We start from the raw sequence: 20,649 nt of genomic DNA on the forward strand, positions 1-20,649 counted from the left end.
AACCAAGGTGTTGAGAAACTTGGGTGTCATGATTGATGACCAGCTGTCCTTTTCAGACCATGTTGCTGCTGTCTCTCGGTCATGTCGCTTTGCTCTATACAACATAAGGAAAATCAGGCCCTACCTCACTCAGTACGCCACCCAGCTTCTGGTACAGGCCATGGTTATCTCTCACCTCGACTATTGCAATGCCCTCCTAGCAGGTCTTCCAGCTTGTGCGGTGAAACCCTTACAAATGGTTCAGAACGCAGCAGCGCGTCTGGTTTTTGATCAGCCCAAAAGGACGCATATCACTCCATTACTCAGTGACTTCCACTGGCTCCCCGTGGCCTCCAGAATCAGATTCAACTCACTAATGCTTGCACACAGAGTGACTACTGTGTCTGCACCCATCTCCCTAAACTCCATAATACAAACGTACGTTCCTTCTCGGCCACTACAATCCTCCAACGAACGCCGCCTGGCTCTGCCATCCCTTCACACAAAGCAATCCCAGTCCCGTCTGTTCTCATCTGTGACACCACGATGGTGGAATGAGCACATGCCATCAGAGCAGGGGCGTCCCTCTCTAACTTCAAGAAGCTCTTGAAAACTCATCTCTTCCGAGAACACTTCCTCTTATAACACCTAACTCCTAACCTCTGACATGCACTTCCTGTGCTCTTCTTCTTCTATCCCCTTACAATTATCTTATTATTGATTCCACTTTTTTTGTTAACTCTTACTTCCTTCCCTAGGTATTTACCCCATTGATGTGATATAAACTATGAGCTCTTACTAGTATTTATTGCTGCTCTTACTAGTATGTATTGTTAGTTGTACATCTGTATTTGATGCTCTGTTGATGCTTGTATATTGTTCCTCAAATGTAAGTAACTTTGGATAAAAGCATCTGCCAAATGAGTAAATGTAAACGTAAACATCTCTTCCTATAGCAGTTGTCCCTGTCCTGTCGTCCTCTACAGCTCAAGGCTTTCCAGCATGCTCTGAGCTCCCACGACTGCTCCCGCAATGTTTACGTGAAAAAGAATGGCTTCACCCTGCACCGCAACCCTATCGCGCAAAGCACGGATGGTGCACGCGGCAAGATTGGCTTTTCGGAAGGGAGGCACGCCTGGGAGATCTGGTGGGAAGGCCCCCTTGGCACAGTGGCAGTAATAGGCCTGGCCACGAAGCGGGCGTCCATGCAGTGCCAGGGCTACGTAGCCCTGCTGGGCAGTGACGACCAGAGCTGGGGCTGGAACCTGGTCGACAACAACCTGCTTCACAATGGGGAGGTCAATGGAAATTTTCCACAGTGCAACAATGCACCAAAATATCAGGTAGGAGATGGAGCCACAGCTGTATGTTTTTGTACCCTCATCTGTTTTTAAGTGATCCAAAGATAATGTTGAAATGTGTAAAATGCATCGCCTAATCAGTGACTACAACACTTTTGGACATAAATTTGCTTGTGTCTTTTAAAAATGTATTTATTATTTGGCATTTTTGTAATCTAGCAATGCGTAATTATGTTTTTCCACAGATCGGGGAGAGAATACGAGTGATTCTAGACATGGATGACAAGACGTTAGCCTTCGAGAGGGGTTTTGAGTTTCTTGGAGTAGCCTTTCGTGGACTGCCAAAAGCCTGTCTGTTCCCTGCTGTCTCTGCAGTATACGGCAACACCGAAGTCACTATGGTGTACCTGGGAAAACCTCTGGATGGCTAGAGGAAACTGTGCCACCGTTAAAACTAACAGGCCACCGGCAGGTTCAGGACTTTTTCTGTTAGCAGACTGGCGACAATGTTTGTTGCACCATTTCCAAAAGCTTTGGAGGCCAAATGGTTGTGTTTCTTCCAAGCAGAATAACTCAACGCAAATAAGTCAACATAAGGAGTCAGATTTTGGACTGGATAAACTACAGGGAAAAGGATTATGTGGGAACGGTCATAAACATGTTTCTGTATCAACGTGGAAGTGTCCACTTTTACAGTTTAGCTGCTGGACTGTTTTATTTACAGGACAGGGGAACATTATTTAATTTCATGTGTTTCAGGCTAACAGTGCTGAACATTTACCTGAGATTTTGTGTCTGCTTGAATGAGGCCAAAATATTCTAAACAGTGGCAAATACTTTAAGACAGCACTATAACAAGTGAAACAGTAGTTGGTACCAATTGCTATCTGTTGTATGAGTTAATGGAAACAGCTCATCATGAATTTACAGAGTTTAATTATAACTGATGAGTGGATTATAATGGTTATATGCCAAACCTATGTGACCTGATGTTATATTTTGCCATAAGCAAACAGAGGACATGCGGACCAACTGTCATGCATGTGCATGGATACTGGCGTATGGACTGTAACATCTGCCATTTTAAAATACCTATCCAGTAATGATGAAAACTATACCTGTATCATGTTAATGTGTGTACTTTTTAATGTGCTACTGTAGTATAATACACTATTTATTTCTTGGTTTTATCTATGGTTCTATAGATACTGTATGGTTATAAGGCCTAAAAATAAAGTCTACATGGTGCCACACTTAGAATAAAGATTGTTTGTGTTTATGTGTGCCCAGCACAGATGGCTTTTATACCCATGGTTGTCAGTTTGTCTGTTCATACACAGCTGTCCAATTAGAAAACATGTCTCCAGCCTATGTTATATTAATAAAAAATTTTTGAGGATATAAACACACTGCAGAATGACTTGTACATCTAAATAAAGCTCTGGATCATATAGATCCTTGAACCCAAGTGTAGATGCTACATATTGTTGCTGTCCAGTGAACTTATTTTGAATTTATCTCTTTAATGGAAGTTTTAACTGTTCCTTAAGCTGAAAACGGGTGTTCTTTGAAAAGTTAAAGTTTTGGAGATACAGTAAATGGTTTTCACAGGACAGTGATATGATTTGCCAGGATGGTAACTGTAGTAGCCATTTTAGGTTATTGTTCTGTGTATGAAATAAATAATGCAAAAGACTCATTAGACTATCTAATATAATAAGATTAACATATGATAAAAATACATACTTGCTTTGCTCTACCAATGATTTATAAAGGTAGTAGGCTACAACAGTGACTCAATCCACAGTATAGTCAGATAAATTCAACTTTTACTGTTCTGGGACAAATCCTCCAGTGCACAGGAAGAAATGCATTTTACACACCAGGCCATGGCAGCAGCAACAGCTTACAAAATGCACGACTCCTAAAAGTGGGTAAACAGACAAAAAAAAACTATGTGAACCACCTACAGAAGCTCAATCTTCATCAACAGGAAATAAAAGGAAAAGACATCACAGCGCTGTTCTTCTGCTTTGTGATCTCAGCAGTGTGGGAGAGGATAAGTGCTTCAATAATTGATTGACTGAATATGTGCTGCCAATGCTAAGAGCTTGGCTGCCTTGGTATGTCTGCCTATTTGTCCCCCTTCTCTTTGAATTTGAGTCTGAGTATCTCATAAGCACTCTCAAGTTTCCTGCTGTTCTGACCCTGAACACCTGTTTGCGGGAGTGTCTGTCTATCAGCGTCTCTGCCTGACAGTCACTCTAGCTGCAGTGTCTGTCTATCAGACGCGTTTAGAGTACCATCAAATCCGCAAAAGCTGCTGAATTTATAATAAAAATGAATGTGACTTTGCTGGATTTGTACATTTTTCTGTCGCTATGGTTCTATTCACACACCTATGTGGTCATATTTAGTTTTTAGTAGTTATTTTCTTAGTACAAAAACACAACAGATCATCAAAAAGTACCTCTGACGGAGTGACTGACCCAGTACAACAAAAGCATGTAGAAAGACCTGTTTACACTGAAATACATTATGGGTACATGCAAAGTACATGCATAACTTTGGATAAGATTTTCTTCTGTATTGTTGAAATACTTTTTACTGTCACTATGCTCATTGTTCCTAATTGATCATCGCTGAAACATTTGCTTAATATACACAAGTATTGCTGTGTTATTTGCCTGATACATTCAGATTCAAAACTTCAGAATCACCACCCCGAGGTGTGAGATTTTCATTATATGTTGTCATCAATGGGATTAACACCCGCAACCTTAGTGTTGGTAGTGTTACTTCTCTAAAAAAACAAACACCGACACAAAGGACCATTGCAAGACTTACAGTATGTACAATACAATACAAAATGTTGTTACATCTGATTAGACAAAACCTATGTGTTGCAATACTGTAAAACACTGTACAGTACAGTAAAAGTTTGTTTCTTGCATCAGTGATTGGAGAAGAATGTTGGGTAATGTAAGTGTATTGCCTAATGTGGAAACTGTGTAATCTGTCTTACACTGCAGCATAGTACTTTCAGCACTTCTAAGGTGATTTGAAACATGTATCTTGCATTGTTTGTTATTGGATTCACTTTAAGTTAAAACAGCTAAACTGAATCAGATATCATTATGTTGTAAACCATATGTTCTCATGACATTTCACTAAAAAATATACTTTGAATCAATGGTTGTGTGGAGATATTTACAATGCAAATGAATGCACAATGGCAAGCTTTGAATGCATGGCTGTGTTGTGGGATGAATTTGGAGCAGGGGCGATTTCAGACCATTTTTAGGGGTGCTGAAGCACCCCTATATTTCCTCCAAGCACCCCTAAAAAATAATACAATAATTTATTAATATTTTCTGAAATTTTGTTTTGTCTTCTAATGTTAAGATTTTGGAGAAGTAAGAGAAAGGACAACCAATTAAACTACAGCTTCATATTGGCTTTTCTTACATTAAACGGGTTTAATGTCCCAAATACTGGCATCGTTCAGTTTTTACAATGTTTTACTCAATGATCTGCGACCGCGCTGGAAGACCAGTTGCAGCCGAACAGTGTTTACGTGTCTGTCAATCTGGGCCAAACTAATACTTTCAATGTTGAGGGGGATACGAGCGGCCCCTCCCAAATTGGACTGATCCTGTTTTTCGCTGAATTCTGATAGGCTCAACGGCGCCAATCAGAGGAGTTTACCTTCCATCTAGGGCGAGTTCAATCCAAAACCTTTTGTAGCGGTTTCCTACGGTTTGTCAGGGCTAAATTCAGCCGGGTGTGTGTGAGAGAAGTGCAACAGAGAAGGGCGCGAAAGAACCTCCATCCGCCTCGTTTTCCATTCTTCCTTTTACTTTACTTTAGCTTGTTGGTTAACAGCTGACTGTAGTAACATAAGGTCCAGTGCAGCTGACCTGCCTGTTCATTTGCACAATAAGAAAACATGCACTGCAATAGAGTTTTCCCTCATATAAAAAAGACATTTCCACAATAAATTGGAGCAGAAAATGTCTCCAGAATGAAGGAAATTACCAGTTTAAAGCTCAAAATCTTCTGGGGGAGGACCCCTAGACCTCTCTCACATATATTCCTGCATGAAATATTTAATCTGAATAATGCTAAAATCTTCTTGTCTTGTTCTTGTGCATCGTCACGTCTCAATGACCGAAATGTATCATCACGCCCTTAGCCTTTATGTCCCCACCACTTTTCAACACAAAGTAACGCCCTTGACTGACCCACTCCGCTCTGCACCAGCTCCTCTAGTAGGCCTAATTATACTCTCCACCAATTAGTGACCACTTTTGCAAGGCATTGTATGCATGCTAATTTCTCATTAGGGGCAGAGCACCCCTAAAGGTCTGATCCCAGAATCGCCCCTGGTTTGGAGTTTTGTACTAAGAGTTGTGAAACTTTACCACATACTTGCTATAACAGTACCACAGCGATCAACAAAAACTGTAACAAGGCATCAATAAAAATGAAGGCTGTTTAAGTGACTTTTCTGCCTTTTATATTATGTGATTAAAGATGAATGTGAGTAGTGTAAACAGAGGCAAGCATAACAGTTATTGCAGACACCATTGCTGGGTTTTAACTCAATGTACAGGCATTTTCTTCCTACCATCCTATGGGCTAGACCTGCTAGCCTACTTTCATGAGGCTGTATGGTTTCCAGGGGTAAAAAAACAAAACATGAAGTGAATGCATCATTCTCAAATGAATTCGCCCCAATGCAAACCTTCACACAAACAGAACTGATCTTCACATTTGTTTTAAAACTTTATGTTTCAACGTTTTTAGGATAAATCAGACTTCATCAGTGTTAAACGACCTCTGTCGTCAGATGCAAAAGATCAATGTACAAACAATGCATCTGTGTTTCTTGTCTGTAAATATGGGAAATTTACCTACTCTTTTGTCTGTGAACAACGACATGCGGGTGGGTAAAATAGACTGGTCTAACTTGAAGGAAGAGGATCTTGAAATATATTGTGTACAGTCTGACACTTACTTACCGAAAGACACGTCTGCATGCTGTGATATTAACTGTAAGAACCCCACAACATGGTACTGAGTTGTGTTCCTTGTATGACAGTATTGTGGAGTCCCTTCTTGCCTCAAGCAGGCCTCTGTATAAGACCAAAATGTATAAAGCTAAACCAGGATGGAATGAACATGTTGAAGAACTTCATGCTGAGGCTAGAAGGGCTTTCAAAGCTTGGGCTGAATCAGGCAGACAAAAACACAGTCCCCTATTTGAATATAAGAAACGGACAAATGCAAACTTTAAATATGCCCTACGTTTCATTAAGAGGAATGAAAATATAATGAGATCTGACTCACTTGCAAGGAAACTGAAAAGCAATAGTCCCAATGAATTCTGGAAAGAAATCAATAGAATGAATAACTGTAAAACATGTTTACCGACGAATATTGATGGTGTAAGCAGTCCAGAGGAAATTACTCAGTTGTGACAGAAACATTATTATGAGCTGTTCAACTGTGTTAAAAGTAACTCCTTTGCAGTGGGCAATATTGATAATGAGGAAGATGTGACTGTATCCCCACAAGACGTTTATGATGCAATTATGTTGCTAAAAGATAATAAGGCATGTGGTATAGATAAGATTTCTGCCGAACATTTAAAATTTGCAAGTAGAAAAGTCTGTACTCTGCTTGCCATTTGTTTTACTGGATTTCTAGTTCATGGTATTTTACCTGATTCCATTTTATCTGTTATGTTAGTGGCAATTATTAAAGACAAAGCTGGGAAAATAAACAGCATGGAATCAGGATAATTACCGGCCTATAGCTCTGGCAAGTACTTTATCCAAGGTCTTGGAGAGGACCTTACTAAATAAGCTGGAACAGCTTGTCCTGACCTTTGACAACCAGTTTGGTTTTAAACCTAAACATGGCACAGATATGTGTATTTTGCCTTGAAGGAAATTTTAGATTTGTATAACAGGCACAATTCCACCATTTTTATGTGTTTTATTGATGCCTCTAAAGCCTTTGATTGTGTTAATCGTGAAAAACTATTTTTAAAGTTACAAAACAGAGGAGTTCCTAAATCTTTAGTGAGACATCTGGCTTTTTGGTATGCTCATCAATCAATGTATGTGAAATGGGGCAACTCTGTGTCGGCCCCATTCAGTGTATGCAATGGAGTTAGACAGGGAAGTATTTTGTCTCCTTGTCTTTTTAATGTCTACATGGTTGATTTATCAAAGCTGTTAAACAGCTGTGGAACAGGTTGTATGGTTGGTAACACGATCATCAACCACAACCACTGTACGCAGATGATTTGGTGATTCTTTGTCCTTACAGTGCTGGTCTTCAACAGTTACTGAGGGTTTGTTCTCAATATGGCTCAGACTTTGACATTAAGTATAATGCAAAGAAGAGTAATATTATGATTGTTAGGAGCAGAGAGGACAGGAAACTGACATTCCCTGACTTCTCTCTGTCTAGTACTGTCCTTAGAGTCTGTGATGAGGCTAAATATTTGGGACATTATCTAACTGACGACCTGTCTGATGATAGGGACATTTACAGACAGTGTCCTATGATGTATGCACAGGCTAATATGTTGATTCGCAAATTTAGTATGTGCTCAGTTCTATATCTGTTAAGACTACCCTTTTTAGAGCATATTGTACCCCTATGTATACTGCCCATTTGTGGAGGTGCTACAGAAAGAGCAGTATGCAGAAGCTCAATGTAGCATATAATGATGGTTTGAGGCTGCTGCTTAAGGTGCCACATTGGAGCAGTGCAAGCCAAATGTTCGTCAGTGTTGGTGTGCCCACCTGCTGTGCTGTGCTGCCCAATCTGATGTAAAGATGTATGTGTAGATTATTAGACTCTGCAAACAGTATAATTTCAGCACTGACCAACCCAGCACTAAGTTCAGTTAGGTTCTTTTCCAGAATGTGGAATCGTTGGCGTTTTAGCCTATATGTAAATAGGCCTAGGTAATATTGTGTACTATGTCTTTTTAATATTGTGGACTGTATGTTTTTTCCTTTGGCTACTTTAGTGTTTGTCTCATAAAAATATGGTACATACCCTGTTTCCACAAGAGGGCGGTACTCTTCTTGTGCATGTTATGCAAATATCCGTATACCACAGACAGTCCTGGTAATGTGCAGCATGAAATCTCAAGATGATTGAGGTTATCCACCTTGCTTTTTCTAACAAAAATAATATCATGCAGTTTTTTGATATTTTTATCTGTTTTCATTAACCTGCAGAGTGAATATTAGAGTAAAACAACAACAAACAATATATTACAAAACACATTATGTATGTTCAGATGATATTAGGTGTGAAGAGAGGAATTACATGTATCTACTGTAGGCTTTCTGTTGAGAAAACAGGTGAAGGAGAAAATGTATAAATTACTTAACCTGAAAGACTGAGAACAGTCAATATTGTAGTATCTATCATGTTCGATAGTGTAAGCCCTCAGTGCTTTGGTGTTTTTGTATGTTTAGACTATGAGCTGCCCAAATCCCCCTTCACCCATGGGACTTCACACCCCAACTCCTCAGGTCTCGAAAATGGAAAGCTCATTTTCATACTGTACCATGTATTAATATACCCTCAAGTCCTGAAACAAACAAAGAGTAGAGCCCGGAATTCACTCATTCCAGCGTGATTGTGCTGCTTTCCATCTGCCAGCTCAGAATACAGTAGCAACACAAGTGGTCTTACACTGCACGCTGAGCTACAACTGGAAGTGAATGCTCCCATTTATAGAGCTACTTAAGTCACGCAAAGCTACGTCGGTGTAACTCAGCAGAAAGGGTCGCTAATTCAGCTAAACTTTAAAGCACCGTGTCTCCACTGTGAGGCCACCAAACCAACCAGATGTGTAGGTTGGGGAATAAACAGTTACTCACCTGCAAAAAAGTTATTTAATTCTATCATTTATCCATTAAAGGTGCCATGTGCTGCTCTGTTGACATTGTGTGTATCCTTGAGGTCTAACAAACCTTTTTTTCCCTTTCCCTTAAAACATTTTTAAAGCTGTTTTTTCCTAAAAGTTTGAAACCGGCATTTGGATACACTCATGACAACTTTCTAGCAGTCTTCCCTGCATTTGCTGGGGCTTTGCAGCATTTCTTGGCTTGGTTATCACTGCCGGCCAATCAGTGGAACAGTGTGAAACCACTGGCAGGACTGCAACATGATGAATGTGTTTGAGAAATGACAAATAACATGAAATTAAAATGTCCTACATTTTCAATGCCTGACAGTAGTCATGAACTGAGATTGATGAGGTTGAACTTGAATCTGTTCTCTCTGAATCTCACTCAATTGTTCCTCCAGGCTCCCTTACAGCCAAGACGGTCGTGAAGACAATAAAAACAGGGATTTATACATCACGTATTGGGTCAAACTTTAGTGGATCATAACATATCATTTATAGAATTAATCTGCAGATGAGCCGGTTTAAGGTAGCTCAGTTTTTGAGCTACAACAAAGGCCAAAATGTGGCCTCCAACAGACTACTGGCTTTTGAGCAACAGACTGTATTTTTGATTTCAAGCAGCTCTTGGAATTCTCTAGTACCATCAAGATCTAGCATCCACCCTTTGTGTAGATTAATCAAGTCACACAATCTAAACCCATATCTGCAACAAAATGTTAAAGGCAAGACATAAGAAATATATTTTGCCTTTAACCTATTACTCATATTGTCACATTACTTTGAGTGGTAATTCACTCATAACTGTTCATAACAAAAACTTCAGTCAGGCAAACATTCTTAAAGGTTAATCACCCAGAATACTTGTTGTGTAGTGATGCGGTTACGAGGTGTGGTGTGGGGACAGAGAGGACCCAAATGCAGCACTCTGAGGGAAGGAGGTTTATTGAGGGGAAAAGGGTGAGAGGGACTGGAGTGGAGGGAGAGGAGGACGTCGGGGAAGTACAGGCACGGGGAACCAAGGAGACAGGGGGCCAGGGGGCCAGGGAGCCGGGGAACACAGAGGCCGAGGAAGCGAGGAGAGGCGGGGGAACAGGGAGGACGCCGTGAGGGAAGTCCGAGGAGGAGTGGGCCAGTGGATGAGCCCAGCTGAACGGAGGACGAGGGTGAGTGTACCTGGGAGGGAAACAGACAGAGAGACAAGGTTAGGGAAGACAGCGACAAGGCACAGGGTAAATGTGAAAAAAACAAGAAACATGAAAGCCTGAACGTGGGGGTGGCACCGGGTATGGAGCAATGACGATCAAGCGAGGATGGTGTGGAGAACCGGGGTTGAAATACAGGCAGTCATGAGGTTGATTACTGGCAGGTGTGGCAGGCTGACGAGGTGGCTGATGAGGTGCAGGTGCAGGTAGTTGGCTGGGCTCAGGAGCAGAGGGAGAGAGAGCACACAGGGGAGAAAACACAGGGAGGCAGGCAGAGAACAGAAAACCAAGGAAAAAAAGCAGAAAAACTGATAAAAAGGAGAAAAAACCAGGACACTCACCGTCAGCCGGGCTGCCACCACAACAGATGCCAAATTGTTGCAGAAATGATTAATAGTGCAATTTTAAAATTGGACAAATAGGGGTCTTATCTGTTGATTCATCAAAGTATGAGAGAGGTCTGATTGCGACAGTTGACAGTTGTCATGAAGTATGGAGAGAGAGAGAGATAGGGAAGGACATGCAAAGGTTCCTGACCACCACGGATGTTGTGGTTCATGGTCGATATGTTAAACCTACCAGAATGACAGGAACATTCTTCATTTTCACATTTGCCACTGTTCTGGAGCCGTGCTGCCACTCCTGGCCAGTAAGGAAACTGCACGGGGTGATGGGTGATGGGGACAGAGTGTTTATGTGGCCCACAGTGAGCCTCATGTTTGCAAGACTTGTTCTCAAAGTTTTTTCCTTTGCATAACCAGTTGATACGCTTTCTCTCATAAGTTTTACTTGTGTAGTGTTAAGAGTGTCACATAACCGAGTAAATCAACCTCAACGTGGAGTCATGGATTAGAAAATCCAGTTACCCAAACCTACAGAGTCAGAAGTGAGAGCTAGAGATGTCCTGTGTGAAAACAGGAAGGAATCACTAACAAGTCAACTCCCCAAGGACGGCACCATCACTTCCTGATTCCTAATTCCCTATTCTTATCCACGGGTGACTACTAAGGAGAAACAAGTTAACAACTAGAGTTTAACAAAAGACGAAAGAGAGCTGGTGCATTCAGTGGCTGGACATCAAGCAAGAGAAAACACTGTTTAGGGAAGGTACTTGGATACTTAAAGAAGCCATGTTGCAAATGTATTAGTATTGAAAGTAAAACATTATAGTACTTCTTCATTACTCATTTAGAGCATGCTGCAGTGATATGGTGTGCATGCTACCCATTAATCATCTTCTTGACTCCCTGACTGATGTTATGTGTTATCTGGCCCACAAGCATTGATCGTTCACTACATTAATTCATATTCACAGACGTTAGTGTCTCTATATGTGTTTACCATATGTGTGTTTCAAATGGCTGTTGCAGTGACAGGCCGAAAATCAGGCAGGAAGGGTGTGTGTGCTGAGTGGTTTCCTCTCTAGTAGGTTGGCTGATCAGAACGAGCCGAGGGTGTAAAGGGTGTGTTCTTGTTGGGTTTTTGCGGTAGCAGTTCTGCTACCAATCTTAGTTGCCTGTATAACAACATTACTGTCGTGGTGTTTGTGAGGAGGAGGGGTGTAGAAAAAAATACTGCGCTGTGTTGGTTGAGAACTGTTGAGCCTGCACTCGCCTTCCTGTGGCCCTAGGCTTGAGAACCTCTTTCTGATTGCAGCTTGTCTTGTCCATGTGACTTGGTTTCCGTTGCCTGCATGCTTCCGTGAATAGTTAAAAGAGGCATTGGTGTTTCACTCAGAGCAGAGAAAAGCAGCTGAACCTCGCACATGAGAAGACACTCTGCAACAGCGAGTTAACCAGCGATATGGTCAGGGGATCAACCGTCAGTGGCTTGGGAAATCCACACCTAACCACCAGTGTAAGTAAATGCTCTGTGCACTAATGTAGAGCTGCAGTTTGCACAGATACTCTGGCTGCTAAATGAAGCAAACTGCATACTTTGTCTAAAATAATAATGTTGAATTTAAATATATTTTGTCTTTGGTGTTTTTGAGCAAGATATCTTATTGATCACCTGCAATGGCAGAAGACTGTAAATCCAGTATAAGGTGTCATTAAAATTCTTGTTAAAACAAATGTCAGCATAAAACTATAGTTTTCAGAACATTTTTATAGCATTTAGTTTTGCTTGTTATTGAAACAAATGTTGCATAATGAATCAATCATTAATGTTACCAAGTGTTTGGTATTGCATGTCAACAATGTCCCTTGAGTTACAGATTGTCCACTATTAAAAATCTAAAGTTTGAAAAACCAAATGACTTTTAGTTTAAGTTTACAAAATATCACATATTTTATCATTATTCTGATTAATGGAAGCAAGTGCTGTACATTTGTACAATTCATATGCAATATGAAAGTGTTTTATATTGGTTTTATAGTGGTCAATATTAAACATTTTCTCATTCGTCGGTCGACGGCTTTCTCATAACTTGGCTGTGTCACATCCAGCAATGCTCAGAAAGCTATATTCTGCTAACTGTCTTTTCTTCTGTGGCCAACTCTTCCCCACAACACATAATATAGTTTAGAAATTGAGTAGTGTTATTAGCAGTGTTGTACAATAACCAGTAAAACAAGAGAGAAAAATGTTCATAGAAAAAAATTACTTTGTGGTGTATTATTTACAACCCTGAATACAACATGTTTCCTAAGGCCACTAAAATATGTGTCACAAAATGGTTTGAATTGGTATTATGGAAATTTTACCAAAATTCACAACTGCAGTTCTCAGGATAAAATATGATATTTTAAAGATGATATTCGCTCATTTACATCAGGCTGAGATGCGATTGCACAACATTTATTGTATTGTAATTTTGTGGACATGAATAGTGTGAGGATTACATTCGTCCACCATGACATAAAGACAAAAAAAGACACACTGACATTAGACATTAGACATAAGACATTATTACATGTTTGTCAAGTCATGTTTATAACTGATATTTAAGGTTAGCACACAGTGTGTAAAATAGTTAAGATGATATATTCAGTGAAAATATTAACTCAAAGTATGAATGTTTTTAACAGTAGTAGGTAATTGAACCCAAGCTATCAGAGTTAAGTGTTAATGTATCTGCAAGCACTTTAATGACAAGCTGCCAATGTCTAGCAACCATAATTTCCATTTTAAGACATGACACTCATTTGCCAAAATGTCATGATACCAGTCAAGTATCACATGCAAATCATGCCACCTATGGTTAAAATTGAAGGGCAGCACATGCCTGTGTTGATCAATCAGCGGCACGGCATTTCATCATCACTCTCTCCTTCTATCACCTTGTCAACAGTGAGGATGTTAAAATGCCAGTCCACAGGCTCACTCCCCTCCTGCTATGCTTGTTACCCATGTGGAGAATACTGACGCCAGTCTCAAGTCATCCACAACACAGCCGATGCCAGCTGGTAAGATGTCTCTCTTTTATATGGCTCTACTTAATAAAAGCACATTTTGAAGTGAACTGAGTGTCAGTACAGTTCATCTGATGTAAAAGGGAGAATAATTTGTAGGCTATGTGTGTTTTAATGAATGCTTGGTTTGGTGAACATGTATCTACTTTTAGGAAGAAAAGTACATACAGTTGTGTCTGATACACAATTTTGATAAAAGATTGGCTTTTTTTATCATCTCAATGCCAATTTGTGCATATCAGATGTTCTGTAAACATGATATAGTAGCTAAGAATAAAACTGTTGACATGGCGGAAAATTACATTTGTGTGCTCTGATATTTCCCACTTTGCCTCATCAGTGAGGCAAACTGGGAAGTGATTCACTGATTAAGTAATCCATCATAGTTGGTAATACACAGTATTAAACGTTATAATTAGAAAGTCATTTACACACTAAAACTATCCAAAACCAGTCAATTCTTCACCAAGTGCAACTGAACACTGGCAGCTAGGAGAAAAAATGTGTTTATTGAAATTATTTGATAAATTGTAAGCTCTGAGTCAAGGTCATGAGGGCAACAAAACCAAGAGTCTATAGCCATGCTAGCAGCTCCAAGAGGCTAGTTAGGCACAGCGGTTCTTTGAGCTAAATGTTAACATCAGCATGCTATAATGCTCACTGTGACAATGCTAATATGCTAATCTTTAGCTGCTAATATTTAGGTTCACCATCTAGTTTAGAATGTTAGCATGCTAACCTGCCAATCCATCCAACAGCTGTTGAGATATTTCATTCCGGACCAAAGTGGTGGACAAACTGTACGACAGACTGACATTACCATCCCTAGACCCATGCCGCTAGCCAGTTAAAAACTAAGAATATAAATAAAGACTGTGTTCAATTTCAGATGCTAGATACAGTGATATGAGATGATTAAACACTCTTTCACAAAAGGAAGCTGACTGATATAAACCTACAAAAGAGTCAGTTCAGCCTTGTGATTTTTGGTCCTGTACCTCACAAAATAACCAGCTGACAAGATTAACATGCTTTTACAGGGATAAAAGGGCCCTGGTGTAGAAAATTGTGCATGTGGGCTAAAGGCTAATGCAGATATGGCGCTTTGAAAGAGGTCTTCACACGTTCAGTTGCGGTGCCTGAAAGAAATCCTGTTTCTGTAGGATTTCTTTGAAACCCACAAAGAGACATACAGTACGGTACACTAACACAAACTTAAAGTTATGCACTCTCCTTTTTTCTGCAGATACAAAGAACGGCTCTCTGCAACAATGGCAAGCTCTCCTTCGTGCCTACAGAACTGCCAGACAACATAGAGGAGCTTCAGCTCAACTACAATCACATTCATACACTACATTCAATTCTCCTTTATCCCTCAATAAAAACCCTGAGTTTAGCTTGTAATAGTTTGGAGAAATTAGAATCAAATACTTTTCAATACTTTTCAAAATTCTTAGACAGCCTCAATTTAGCAAATAACAATCTTCATATTGGGTATCAAGAAAGCAGCCAGGCATTAAAGACTCTGCCCAGGATCAGAGCTCTGGATCTCTCTGAGAATAAGCTTGATGATGAAATGGCGGCCACTCTTCTCCAAAATCTGACATCCCTTGAGTATCTCAATCTTTCTGGAAACCTCCTACAGAGACTGGATGAGACTTCGTTCAGGGATCTTCACAAACTGAAAGAACTAGACCTGCAGAGAAACATCATGTTCGAGATTGATGGCGCCTTCGACAGCAATCCCAAGCTCCAGCGGCTCAACTTGGCCTTCAATTATCTGCCTTGCCTGATTGACTTCCACATGACCCAGCTGGTGGTCCTCAACGCCAGCCACAACTTCATCGAGTGGTTCATCTCCACACAAGACCTTAACGACACTTTCCAGCTGGAGACACTTGACCTATCAGATAACAAACTGCTCTTCTTTCCTTTCTTGCCCAACCAGAGCCACTTGCGGAATCTTTACCTATCTCACAACAGCATTAGGTTTTATGAACACTTGACAGACAACACCACATTCCTGAACTTGACTACAACGGTGGAGTTCTACAATCTGAAGACATACATGAGCAACGTGACGGCTAAGCTGTGGGACGAGAGCCTTCATGGTGACATCTCCTCTCTAGAGATTTTGGATCTAAGAGGAAACCAGGTGGAGTATTTCCCACGAGGATTTATTCACAAAATGCCTGCCCTGTCCAGACTTCGAATGTGCACAAACTGTCTAGAAACCTTAAATCTAACGTCAGAACAGTTCTCTGGTAGCTTGTACGAGTTGGACTTCAGCAACAACAGGCTGAACCAGATTGTAGCAGATGAAAATACGCTGACTACTTTTGACAATTTGACGTACCTTAACCTGAGCCTGAATGATCTTGAGTGGTTACCCTCAGGATTATTTTCCTCTTTGCCAAGCCTGAGGTCAGTGGATCTCAGTTATAACAACATTGACATTTGCCCTCCTGATAAAGCTGAGACCAGTACAAACAATATCTCACTTTGTGTGGATTGGAAAAATGTTATATCCCTAAGGCAGCTTTACCTTAAGGGATGCAACCTTGAAAGAATTCCGTCATCTGCGTTCGCTGGGCTGCCTCTAACACACTTGGAACTGTCCGACAACCCAGGACTCATTGCCCAAGAATCAATACAAAGTCTTAGCAGAACGTTACAGCATCTAGGTTTAGGAAACACTCACATACAAGACTTCGACTTCTCCCATTTCCAAAGTCTAAAGTCTTTAAACATTTCAAGGAATTCTCTCGACCATCTTCCCCCTTCACTTCTGAACCTTCACCTAAAAGTGCTCGATGTGAGGGACAATAGACTGTCAAATATTCCCTCAGGTCATGCTAAAACATTAGCCCCGAAACTGCACACTGTTTTCCTCACAGGAAATCCGTTCAACTGCTGCCAAACAGAATGGTTCAGGACATTTGAAACAACAAAGACAATCAATATGGTCGGACAATCGGATATTGAATGTAAGGATCTCTTCCAAACGACACACAGGGTGGAGCACTTCCAGTCATTTTTGTGTTTGGAGGAAAGTGCGGAATCTGTATTCTGGTACATTCTGCTTATTGTACCTTTTTCTTTTCTGGGCATTTCAGTTATTGTTCTGCTCACCTTCAAGCCCAAAATACTAAAAAAATCAATCAAAAAGAAGTATTTGAAGCCTACATCTTACTGATACTTTATAACCCTAAAAATGTACAGTGCTAAATATATATTGGAAATAAATTCAATGTGTTTTACAATAATAAAAGGAAGAATTCTATGATTATTTAAACAGCAGAGGGTATTAAAATTTTCACATTGCTGTGCTGTTGAAGTGCGGTTCAAAACCAGACCCTAATCCTGATACCCTGATGTAAAACTGTGGCTGCGTTCTTGTGGGCCAGAGTATGTGTGTATGTGTGGGTGTATGTGTGTGTGTGTTTGAACATATGCAGAAGTAGTGTGATGCAAGCTGTTGCTATAAGCAGCAGAGGAAACATGAAATTTCCTGTTTTGCTAAGATGTGCAGCAACTGCCCAGTTCTGTATCTCAAAGAGGAGGGGTTTGAGATTTCCTTCCCAACTGTGGCACCCAGATGCAACATTAACATGAACTTCCAGTGTGTCAGTAGTCATGAGGAGTTGGTTTGGACCCATATATTGATACTATATCTATTCTGATGCACTTGGAGGCAATGCAGTGACATGCCATTAATACAATGTGTTCAGACATCATAAACATTACATTATCAAACAAGGGACATTATAAGCATTGTATAGCACAGAGGGGAATGAATGCATTTCTCTATCTTTCTGTGTATGTTAGCAGTTGCTCACAAGTGAGAATGCTGGTAGATCAGTGTGTAGCTGTGAAGAGTATTGGAGGCCTAACCAGAAAGTAACCAAAATACCGCTGTGGTGATACTCAAGGTCATGGTGGTTGGAACATAAAAACAGAAACCGAAGTGATGCCTTGTCAAAGCCTCTAAACACCATCGTTTTTACATATCTTTTACACCATGAAGTCGGCAGTCAGAGTCAAATGCTTTTGTTGCTTGAATTGCAGGTGGGATTGGTTCTAAGCATGCAAATGGGGTCAAAAAAGTGAAATAAAGAAATGCAGTCAGGGCAGCCGTTGACCAGAGATACAGAAATAGGCTTGTCACTTAAGGTTTCTGATTCGAATATCTTTAACCACACTTAAGTTATTAATAAGTAGAGTGATCAATGACTCATCTTGCCATTGAAAACCAGCTAAGGTCTACTTTGAGGTAAACATACCAGCAGATATTATGTTTTGATGTGCAAATGTAGGTTTTCAGTTTCTATCAGATAATATCGAGTGACATAAATACATAAAATAAAGATGGGTAGCTTGATGGAAGGAAGAAGTGGACGAAACAGAAGAAATCATCATTTGAGGAAGGAAAATTCCAATCAGCTGTAATTGGTGAGAAGTTAAAAGACAACTGTATGAAGTTGGTTAGCGGCACAGTTACGAGGGTTTGGCTGCAATGTTGTGTGAATGCCCTCTAAGTTAACATGGTGTGTATATATGTACTAGATCTGATTGCACAAGCCATATTTAATGGTGGTTAGGTATACAAGTGACCACATATGAACTATAGCCGTCAAGTTTGTAGTGTACATATAGCACAAGAAACTTGCAAAACACTCATCAATGCAGCTGATTTGTGTTCGCAAAGCAGCCAACCTGTGGTTATGGGGCCCGTCCTTGAGTTACCCAATATTCACCACAATACTCTACAAGCACTGTGGTTGAATGAAGCAGTGTTTTTTTTCTCTCTTTCAAGTAGTGGTCACAGTTTCTCACAGATAAATGCAAATGAGAGTGGAGAAGTGAAGTTTGACCGGAAGTGGTCAAATGAGATTAATGTATTCAATGTATTCATATTAAAAATGTATTCTGATAGCAGGTGGTGTCCTGTGATCCTGAGCATCTATGCTAGATCTATATACAGTCTGGTTACAGCATCTGGATATATTATACCAGAGGGGTCAAGGTACGCATGTGTAGGCCTACTATGTATAAATGTGTCCCTGATTGCACTGAAAGGGCTGCCAAGACAACTAGTTCTAGTGTTGATTATAAATACATATATGTTATAACATATTATATATTATAATTCTGTGGAACAGCTACTTGGTTTGCCTGCTTCAGAGTAGTCTGCAAAAAAAGAAGTGAAGTATGTTGCCTATGCATAAGTCTACAACCATGTTAACAATTTTGTGAGGTTGTACTTCTGCGCATTGGTGCATTTTAAGGAAAATGCTAATGTCCACATGTTGATGTCAAGCAAGTATAATGTGTTTTTTTATGATTTAATAATCACTACACACAAATTACAGCTGAAGCTGATGGAATCTTCATTAGTATTGCAAGTATTTGGCCATGACCAACCGTCCAACCGGCATTGATATCGGTAGAGCCTAGCTGCTAGCATGGCTAAAAAATATACACAGCCTTCGTAGAAGTGATAAAATGTCTTTGACAAACAGCAATACAATAGAGAGCCCAAGTCACTCGCCTCTGCTTCCAGCCCATGGGACCTTATTTCGGAAAAAATATGTACGGTAGTGGATGGCGAGAGACAACTTATTTTTTGATCCTGTTTGAACTGTGCCCTGAATTACAATTTAAAAGATCAATTTGCCAGTCAACTAAGTTGCAGTTTGTTGTAAATCAGTAAAGTTACATGTCGTTTTGTGTGAAAACTGTTCAAAAAACTACATCTCTTGTCTCGCACAATATACATCACAAAACATGTTAACGCGGTAATGCTAGCTAACATTCATTGCTTGGTTTTGGCTTAGCTATGTTCCACGCAGAAATATTTCTCACCTGATGTGTTTAATCCAACACTCTCAGTTCTTTTATCACATCATCTACACATGTAAGTTATTTGACATTAGTTTCAGTAATGTTAGCTTCAGTGGTTGAGAGAAAAAGTTAAGTCACATATGCGTCTTTTGGGTTTGTGGTAATTTGTACTTTGTAATTATGTATTTTCAGTCTTATACCTCAATAGTTCAAAACTGCGACTTTTTTGACTTTTAAATGTATATTTGAAATTGACCATCATCATCTGTGTAATTCAGAGCACAATTCAAACGTGATAAAAAGATTTGTTGTCTCTTGCCACTGACTACCGTACACATTTTTTTCCCGAAGAAAGGTTCCATGGTGGTCCAGCAGAAGGGGACGGACAGGCTCTCTATAGTGGTTACCCGTTACCTTGTACATCTGTGAACCAGCCTCTTCAGCAAACATATCAGATAAGCAGCAGTCCTTAATTTCAGGTTATCTTTTCGCTTCACTTTTTCACATTTTTTTTTCCTGCTCTGACTCGCCTAATGACATCTGAAAAAAAAAACAAATATGTCACCGCCCCTCAAAAAAACAACAACATTTGCCCTATAAGGAGGCCTAAAAAAGTAGATGTCAAGTATTTTCTGTTAATAAGGACTGATGAAAGAGGAAGTGTTTTTCTCAGGCCTGCTATAGCTGGTCTGATGTGTGCGTTAAAACTGACTTTATCTAACTGAGTGGGTTTATTTTTAGAGAGATAAAGATGTGAAAGACAAGAAAAAGTGTCAGGTTTCAGAATACTGAACTGAAAAGTTATTCTCACAGCTGTGGTTTTATGAGGACCAATGTTAGCCTCAAATATTAAATTTCTGAGTCAGCTCTGTGGTGAAATGTTTGGTGTCCATTTGTATTAAAAAACACTAAAAAGGCTCTTTTGATTGATAGTGACACAGGTCAAAGGTTAGTGGTTA

General features: G+C 40.1%; 2 protein-coding genes and 1 long non-coding RNA gene across 5 annotated transcripts in view; all 3 read left to right on the forward strand.

Annotated features, from left to right (window-relative positions):
• Positions 1-2,685, forward strand: part of fbxo45 (F-box protein 45) — a 20,741-nt gene extending 18,056 nt beyond the window's left edge. Inside the window, exons 2-3 of the mRNA XM_046063596.1 lie at positions 966-1,322; positions 1,526-2,685. Of these exons, the coding sequence (XP_045919552.1) occupies positions 966-1,322; positions 1,526-1,711 (543 nt within the window). The 3' untranslated portion in view covers positions 1,712-2,685. The remainder of the gene's footprint in view (positions 1-965; positions 1,323-1,525) is intronic.
• Positions 2,686-10,768: 8,083 nt separating this feature from the next.
• On the forward strand, positions 10,769-18,784 carry nrros (negative regulator of reactive oxygen species). Of its 3 annotated transcripts, none has more exons than XM_046063630.1 (4): positions 10,769-11,079; positions 12,087-12,287; positions 13,726-13,840; positions 15,093-18,784. In XM_046063630.1, exons 3-4 carry the CDS (start codon positions 13,739-13,741, stop codon positions 17,040-17,042), a joined length of 2,052 nt encoding a protein of 683 aa, XP_045919586.1. In that variant the 5' UTR covers positions 10,769-11,079; positions 12,087-12,287; positions 13,726-13,738; the 3' UTR covers positions 17,043-18,784. The 3 variants fall into 3 exon arrangements, with proteins under 3 accessions (XP_045919586.1, XP_045919592.1, XP_045919599.1); XM_046063636.1 differs by having other exon boundaries at positions 12,168-12,287; XM_046063643.1 differs by lacking the exon at positions 10,769-11,079 and adding an exon at positions 11,126-11,537 and having other exon boundaries at positions 12,168-12,287.
• Positions 18,785-19,704: 920 nt separating this feature from the next.
• On the forward strand, positions 19,705-20,569 carry LOC123979633. Its single transcript, XR_006827271.1, has 2 exons — positions 19,705-19,763; positions 20,046-20,569. It is a non-coding gene; the product is annotated as an uncharacterized LOC123979633 (long non-coding RNA).
• Positions 20,570-20,649: the final 80 nt, after the last annotated feature.

The sequence above is a fragment of the Micropterus dolomieu genome, linkage group LG01 (genome assembly GCF_021292245.1).
Source record: "Micropterus dolomieu isolate WLL.071019.BEF.003 ecotype Adirondacks linkage group LG01, ASM2129224v1, whole genome shotgun sequence".
In the NCBI taxonomy this organism is placed as follows: domain Eukaryota; kingdom Metazoa; phylum Chordata; class Actinopteri; order Centrarchiformes; family Centrarchidae; genus Micropterus; species Micropterus dolomieu.